At 40.5% G+C, this 8902-nt stretch overlaps 1 protein-coding gene across 1 annotated transcript; it reads right to left on the reverse strand.

Annotated features, from left to right (window-relative positions):
• Positions 1-3828: 3828 nt before the first annotated feature.
• Positions 3829-8496, reverse strand: LOC114458732 (G-protein coupled receptor 183-like). Its single transcript, XM_028441128.1, has 2 exons — positions 4795-8496; positions 3829-4291 (listed from the first exon to the last, which is right to left on the reverse strand). Exons 1-2 carry the CDS (start codon positions 5166-5168, stop codon positions 3829-3831), a joined length of 837 nt encoding a protein of 278 aa, XP_028296929.1. The 5' UTR covers positions 5169-8496.
• Between the last annotated feature and the right edge of the window lie 406 nt (positions 8497-8902).

Here is an 8902-nt window from a genome sequence, read left to right on the forward strand (position 1 = left end):
GAACACATGGATTCATTTCAGATTTCTTTGTTTTCACCTTAAAGATAAACATGTTTGAAATGAAAATGAAACAAACTGAGATGAAAAGATGTTTAGTTTAAAATCTTTATTATCTTTATAGTAAAACAGCTGCTGTTAATGTGTAATCTTTTGTTATTGATGTTATTTCCTATATTTTTGTTGACTTATTTGACTTAAATGTCAATACTTTTAATGATGACATTATTGTAGTTTTTTATATTGTTTACATATTTGTTGTTGATATTAAGATGTTGGTTGATGTCGCTGTGTTGTTGTTGTTGTTGTTGTTGTTGAGGTATTTGTTGTAATTGATTACATTGTTAATGATGATGATATTGTTGTTGACATACTTGTTGCAGTTGCTGTCAACATCATTGAGACGTACAGTATTTGTTGACGTTGTAGCTGTGTTGTTGACATTGTTGGCTTTTGATGATGTTGATGGAGTTGTACGTATATTGATGACATCGTTGATGTATTTGTTGACATATTTGTTAAAGTTGTTGTTAACATTTCTTGTTGATATTAACATAGTTGTTGACGTTGTAGCTGTGTTGTTTTGGACATTGATGATGTATTTGTTGTAGTTTATTATATTGTTGATGACACTTTTGCTGACATTTGTTAAAGTTGTTGACGTAGTTGTAGTAGATTATGTCGTTGACGTCGTAAACATTGTTGGCGTATTTGTTGACATTAAATTGTATTGGACGTTGTGGTTGTTGACGTTGCTGTGATTGATTCTATATCTTCAGAGCAGTGGTAAAGTAGTGGTGGAGTTGCTGAGGAAACATCTGAGCATTGTTGGCTCTGAACACGAGAACGCGGCTGTTTTCTGTCTTCAGCAAAAACTCTGATGAAATTCCTCGTGGCTTTTGTAATTCCTGCTTCTGCTTTAATTTCCTTCAAGCGTTTTATAAGCTGTTAGTGAATTCTCAGCTCGCAAAAATACCACCGTCGCATTCCCATTGGTGCGTTCAGCACGCTGTGAGAGCCGGCGCTTCATTAAATGTTTCTGTGGGCACAAAAAGGACCTTTTCTCACATTTTGGGTCTGTCAGAAAAACACAGACACGGCAGAAAACAAGAGGCCATTCAACACGGGTCAAAACATGACTCAGCTAAATTAATGCCCACACAATACTCCCCATTTATATCTGTACTTTTAATCACTTGTTAAAATAGTCTCCAGTTGATAATAAATGGCAGCAGTCAAACATTTTGTTGTGACTCAGCACAAATGATGAGGTAAGGTAGGCTGTGATGGTTAAACCAACAATACCCATGAAACAATGACCAACAACATTACCCAGGCACGCTAATTCAATAACATTCCTCAGGTAAGCCAAAACATGAGTCAGCAACATTAATCAGGAAGCCTGTGGTGTTTGAGCATGACGTAGCATGTTTTTTTAAATTTTATTGTTGTTCAAACTGTGACTCAGCAACAATACTTTGGTTTTTTTTCCCTTGTCACTAACTGAACTGTTGACCAGTCGAACCAGCTCAAACCATCTGCCAACCATGACTCAGCAGTCCTCAGGTGGACTGCAGCATTTACACTGTGATCAAAATCCACCTTTGGGTTGTTTTAATGAGAGTAAAACGTCTGAATGACGACGATGTTGATGATGAAGAGCTCCTTTGTTTCACAGACGCACCGATGCTTCATCAGTGAACGACAAAGCCAAAGAAAATGGAGTTTTCTAATAAATCTGAAGGAGCAGTGCTGGTTGTCCTGACCTCCATCAGGTCTCTCAGACCTGGAAGGATCCGCGAGCGCTGACGGATCTGAGACGCTTTGTCATGATGGTCATCCGGCCCGACGCAGCAGTCACAGCCAGAGCCGGAAATAAATCTTTGGAGACGCAGCCTCGGAGGGTCGAGCTGCTCTGGGATTTGATCAGATTTATGAGAAATATTCCTGAAGCTCAGCAGCACCTTGAGTTAAAGCTCCACGTTGATCTGATGTGGTGTGTTTAGACAGCAGAGAGACAGTCGGGATTAGAGAGAGAGTCTGCACAACAGCACCATATGTTTACTGCCCACACAATGATGGGAACAAAGTGTCCTCACCATTCATTTATTTATACATTTAACAAATACAAATTGTTTCAAAAATAGCTAAATTACAGTTTTTACATTTTTTGATCAGGACAACCACAAAAATCAGGTTTAATCTTAGATTCTAGTTCTGATTCATAAACAAATTCAGGTTTAACTGAGTTTCAAGTGTAAGTTTATTATAATGTTATGGAACAGGTTTAAGGTAAATTTATTTCATACTTGGATTTAAATTATGACTGTAGATTAGCGTATATGGCTTTTAACAGTCAGAGGCTTAACTTATTCAGGATCATAAACAGGTTTTAAGTAAGTTTGACAGGAGAACTACTTTCTTATTTTAAATCAAAAAAAAAATACTCTTAGAGATTAAAGTTAGTGAGAATGAACTTTACCATCAACAAGCATAAATCTCTATCCTGGTTTAGCGCTCTCTATCGCCCCCTTCTGGCCTTTTTCATGTATTTTTCAGTTACAGTTGTGTGTGTTTATAAATCAACCACTAAACGACACAAAGCTAATGAGCAGAAATAAGTCAATTAACGAGAGTAAAAAAGTGACTAAACACAATGACTAAAATACCAGAGCACGAATAAAATGCAACAAAAGGGTTTGGTATAAAAACCTGTTCCAGTGCAAACAGTGGATTTAAAGACATTTACGTCTCTCTGCTTTCTCTAACTCTGTGCTTTCTCTAACTCTGTGCTTTCTCTAACTCTCTGCTTTCTCTAACTCTGTGCTTTCTCTAACTCTGTGCTTCTCTAACTCTGTGCTGTCCTGCAGGAATCACAGCTGCTGTCTCTCTATCGCCCCCTCATGGCTCAGTTATTCAGTTTCAAGTGAATAATCAACTTGATGGTATTTATCAACCACTGACGCTGAATTAAAGAAGCAACTCTACTATAACACACACACGCACACACGCACACCACACACACACACACACACACACACACACACACACACACACAGTGTCCGGAGCAGCCCCCGTGGTCCTCTGCTCCAGCCTTTCACACGTGTTACATAAAGCTCCTCAGAGCTGCTCCGTCATCAGGACGTGAATAATGTTCTCATCCTCAGCGTGAAGCTCAGAGCACACACCCCTCCTTTAAACACACACGTTTGTCTTGGAAACGAAACAATAGGATGGCATCATTATTAATTGAAAATCGAGCTTCAATCAAGCCAAAGTTCTGAACACGCCCACATTTAAATACGCTAGTACCGAGCAACGAATAAAAAAACAAAGTTATAAAAAATTAATTTTATCTTCATTTTAATGCATGTTCAGGTGAATTCATCTCTTTCCCTAGAACCCCCCCCCCCCCACCCCCCATAGGGAACCAGTAGCATTAACTTTTATAATACAATTACCGTAACATTCTATGTGTTGCGTACTGGAAATGGTCCACGAGCCGGTGTTTGGGGGCCACTGCCTCCAATTAAACCAACACCAATGGGTTTGTGTGTATTTTCATAAGTTTTTATTTTTAACATTACACTTAGGTCAGAGTTACAGAAAACATTCTCACTAGGAAGGAGTTCAGGACTCACTTTGACTAGTATTACTAGGAGTCACATATAAAAATACGATTATAACTAGTTTAACTAGAATTACTCATTAAATGTTTCTGTGAAGTTGAAGAGGTAGAGAAAAATTTTGTTTTATCTTATGTGGCGGCGTTTCTACCACCAGCGTTTGAAACGGAAGCGTTAACGTGTCACAGTATCCCATCATTCCCACTCAGCCGGTGAAGGGAACTCCCAGTTTGAAGCAGGACAGTTTTCCCGCCCTTTGGAGGAACAACAGTGGCGTGATGAGTCCGCCCACGATGCTGAAGGTCAGGGTGATCGAGGTGACCCACATGCTGATGCAGCCCTGGGTCCTCAGAATGGCGGGGCCCAACAGGATCACCTGGACGATCTGAGTCACACTGGTGAAGGTCAGCGTCACAACAATAACATTGAAGGCCGACCTCTTGGCAGAGCTTAGGCCGCAGTCGCCGTGGCCCGGCGGAGGACGTGTGAGCGTGCACAGGACGTGCATGCCGCAGTACGTCATGAGCACCAGGAAGAAGAAGGAGCAACATATGAGCAGCACCGCAGACTGATGTACAGTGAACATGAAGGTAGGAATGATGGCGAGGAGCACCACCACCACCCAGTTAGTCACGCAGAACATCAGCCGATACCACAGAGGCTTCAGCCTGAGGACAGAGAGAGGCTTAACTAATCACACAAAGACTCACATGTTATATACAGTATATATATAAATGTCTCTCTATGCAGACCATACTTTTCATTATAAAGGTTACAACTGAACTGTAGAAGGTTTTGGCTTGAAATTATATTTTTAACACTTAATATTTTTTTTAACTTCAACAAGAGCGTTTAAACACTTTGGTTTCACATTGTGCTCAGAAAGGTTTTACAAACAGAGCAGACATCATAGGAGGATGAAAAACAACAGTTATAGTGAAGAGTTTGGTATTACTGCTATTCAATAAATGTCTCTCTATGCAGACGATGCTCTTCTTTATCAAACAGAGCTATTTAATGTATCACATTGGGTTTTCTTGGTTTCCTTTGGCATATGCTTTTGAGTGAGTTTTGTAAAAGCTTCTTTTTTAAGTTGGCTCCATTTGATCAGAACATCCCTAGTTATGCAAGTTAGTTATGCTCTAAGCTCCACCTCCTGCTGGTTGTTTACCTGAGGAACAGGTGTGGGTGTACGACAGCGAGGTATCGCTCCAGGCAGATGCAGCTCTGGAAAAGCGGGCGAGCGATGAACATGAGCCGTAAGAAGAGCTGCAGGAGGAGCAGCTCCTGGCTCACGTTCCTCCCCAGGGTGAAGTGAAGAACCAGGTGGAGCGATGGCAAGCTGAACAGAACTTCAGACAAGGAGAGGTTCAGGGCAAAGATCTCAGACACCGCCACCCCACTCGCCCTGCCCACGATCAGCCATATCACATAGACATTGGTGGGCAGAGCCACCAACAGGTTACAAGCCAACAAGGTGATGAAGCCAGGAGTCAGCTGAAAAAAGAGGAGTGAAGATGTGACGTTGGCTTCCTGTGAACTCATCGTCAGAGTGAAGCTCCGCCCAAATCTGCAGCAAACCAAAGAAGGACAGCCGTCAACCTCCAAACCATGACAGGCAATCTTAACTTCCTCAACTTTCAAACCATCTCTGGTTTCTAAAGAGTGAAACACATGTAGAGGCCTCCACAAGTAGCATTATTTTTTAAAAACTAAAGCTTCTTAAGATAAAGTGTAGGCCACACAGATCACAATTTTACAATTTACAATTTCATTTAGTAAACACTTTTAGCCACTCCCTCCACCCCAGATCACATCCAGGATTTGTGAGAACATCACACATTTACACACTAGTATTGCCTGTAAATGGAATAAAAATGTTATCCACCTGAAAAGGTGGCCAATTACTTGCCTGATAAAAAGTTTATTTACTTCCACCTGTGGGTAAAACCCTCCACTTCCTTTCAGTTAGAAACAGAGATTTGGTTTCTGAGCATCACTACAATCAGCTGCTGTTTTTCCTGCATCTCCAGTTAGTCATTTTAGCTTCTCTTTTGGCCAAATGTTTCACTGCCTGCCTCATTTGGAAACTGACCCACCTGTGGATTTGCATGGCAAACACCAAACACTAATGTGAACATATGAGGCATTCAAACGCCGCTTGCGAGGAAGCAAAATTGCGGTTTCAGTTAGAAATTTTTGCTTCTCATTTTCCTCATTTATCAGAGATTTTACAAACATCTGGAAAATGTTGAGCACGACGAGAAAACTCATAGTGAAGAGTTTAGGTTTACCGATGTTCAGGAACTTTCTCTTTATGCAGACGATACTCTTCTTTATGCATCAAATTGGGTTTTCCATTTTGGCTGGAAATGTAACGAGGAAAGACTCACAACCAGAAGAGAAAAATGTTTAGCACAAATTAGTTAAAAACTAGAAAATGTTAAGAAAAAAACAGGTAGAAAAATATAAAACAACAGAGTGAAAACTTCAGCTTTACTGATGTTCAATAAATGCCTCTCTATACAGACGAGGTTAAAAACTGAGCTGTAGACATTTATAGCAAGAGCGTTTAACCACTTTGGTTTTACAGTTTTTACAGGTTTTACAAACAGAGCAGACAAACGTTTAGAATAAGTGGTTTAAAAGGTAGAAAACATGGTTGAAAGTTTAACGTAAGAGGATGAAAAGAAAACTCATAGTGAAGAGTTTAGCTTTACTGATATTCAAAAAATGTCTCTCTATGCAGATGATACTCTTCTTTAAAAAAAGGTTAAAAACTGAGCCGTTGAAAGCATAGAAAGGTTTTCTTTGTTGTATTATAGCTTAGAAAAAACATTAACACTCAACAAATCAACACCAACTTTTAAACTTTTAAAGAGTTTTGTTTTTTGTTTTTGTTTTTAAAAGCTTGTCCAAAGACCTAAGATCATTTTTACCTCCGGTCCTCTCTAGCATCGACTCTCGCGGTGAACAGCCTCACGTTGCATTTCCCTCTGACCGCTTTGAAAACGACGATCCAACCCACTCTGTTTGCATGTGGACATTTCTGTCCAATCAGACGTGAGAAGATTTTCCATTTGGTTTGAATGTGAAAACATTTAAAAGTTACGAGTTCTGTGGCCATAAAAAAAAAAAACTCTGTTCACCTGTACAGTCTGCTCTATCTGACCTGCTTTTAAAGCTCATCTGTAAACATTCTAATAAATAATAAACTAGCTAAAACAAGCATGGAGCTCTAAAACATGATGGAACTCCCACCATGCTGCACACTAGAGAAGTTCAACATGGTATAACTGTATTTAACATATAAAGATATTTTGCTTAGAAAAGTATAAAGAAAAGAGAGCCAATGAGGACTCACCTGGTCAGTGGGCTTATGGGATATTAGGTCCAGTCATGTGTGATTAAAAACGCTTTGCCGTCTCCCGACTCTGTTCATTCAAAACACGACATGATGTTAAGTCCAGGGAAGCCACGTCGTAGAGAAGATGAGGAAAATGAGCGAGTGAGCAGAAAGGCTAATATGACGAGGATTTCTTTATTCCTCTGACAGGTGATAGATAACAAATAACTACTAGTAAAACTAACTAATATCAGTAATTATGTTTTCATGAATAGTTGGAAGTAATAATAATTGTAATAAGTAAGAGGTATGATTAATTAGGGGATTTTGTGGTAAAAATGAGGATCTTTCACTGTCTGCGGTTTAGACGTAAGAGTCAAATCTAGAAATGTGACTCTAGATAAGACACACACAAAGTTAGCACCATTAGCTCAGAGTGAATGCTTTGCATAATGAGAATCCTAAAAACCACCGCCTGGTTTGCATGGATTGGAAAGTTTGGCGTGAGGAACGGGAGCAGATGGAAAAAAGACAGAGTGGAAACGCTGTGTGTGTGTGTGTGTGTGTGTGTGTACAGCTGTGCTCCAGGTGTGCAGCAGGATGCCAACATCAGGGAGCTGATCAGCATTACTTCAGATAATAACTGCAGAAAGTGGTTCCTTTGAACAAGTGGGGAATCTGAACCGCCCAGTTTGGGTCTAAACCCAGTCCTAAACCAGTCCAATACCTTGTGCCACACAAAAAACGCAGATCGCAGGTTAAAAAATGGAGCTTTTCAAACGTCTTTCATTGCCCAAATAACAAATAATAACAACTAAATATTCATGCATTTATTACCGATACAATAAAATAGATCCAACCGTCATAAAGTGTTTCACGTCCCTTAAAACTTACCTTTGGTCCTTTTTGCTCTTTTGGTCCCTTTTGACTCACGTTCAGCTCCTTGTGAAGCTCGTCTGTTCCTATTTGACTCTTTGGCTCCTCTTGGTCCTCATTGGTTGTTGTTTGGCCTTAAGTCCTTGTTTGACTCAGTTTGACTCTCATTGGGTTCCTTTATTGGCGCCTTTTAACCTTTTCCACATTTGTCCATTGTTGGGTTCATTTTAGTCCTGTCTTGGTTCCTTTACCCTCATTTGGATTATTTTGGCCCTCATTTGATTCCCCCCCCCCCCACTTTTTAGCTCATTGTCTGTTTTGTTCTTTGTTTGGTTCTGGTCAGGCTCATTTGGTCCATTGTTTGGTTCATTTTAGACCTCTCTTGGTTTCCTGTTCCTCATTTTGGGCCTTTTTTTGGCTTTCTTTTAACCCTCACTTGTCTTTCTTTTTGGCTCTTTGTTAGCCCTCTTTCTCTTGTTTTGTTCTTTGGCCTCATTTGGTTCTCGTCTGGTTCATTTCAGTTCTTTTGACTCTCATTCAGCTCGTTGAGACTCCTTTTGGCCATAGTTTGGTTCTATTTTGGCTTCTTTTATCCCCTTTTGATGTTGTTTGGCTCCTGTTGAACCCTGATGGGATCATTTTGGTCCTTATTTGCCCTTTCTTGCTCCTCGGCCGTGGTTTGGCCTCCAGTGACCTTTATCTGACCCTGGTCTGCTCTCACGTCAGCATCCCACTGACTTCCATGCGCACAGTAGGCCAGACGTGCACTTGTGGGTGGAACCGTACGGAGGCCATATGATGAGAAAGAGGAGGAGCCTAACCAATGGTGATAAACAACTAAAGGAGGCTTTTTATGAAGCCTTGGACTTAGAACTTTAAACCTCTGCAAAACAAGGGGGCGGAGTCAGAGCCAGGTCAAACGTCTTCACATCCCATGCCTGCATTCAGAACAGTCACAGACGTACAATAACACACACACACACACACACACACACACACGTGGCTCTGATGAGCTCATCACACCTGCTTCTGTTAGCCACTGACCAATCAGGGCTCA

The sequence above is a fragment of the Gouania willdenowi genome, unplaced genomic scaffold, assembly GCF_900634775.1.
Source record: "Gouania willdenowi unplaced genomic scaffold, fGouWil2.1 scaffold_173_arrow_ctg1, whole genome shotgun sequence".
NCBI lineage: Eukaryota > Metazoa > Chordata > Actinopteri > Blenniiformes > Gobiesocidae > Gouania > Gouania willdenowi.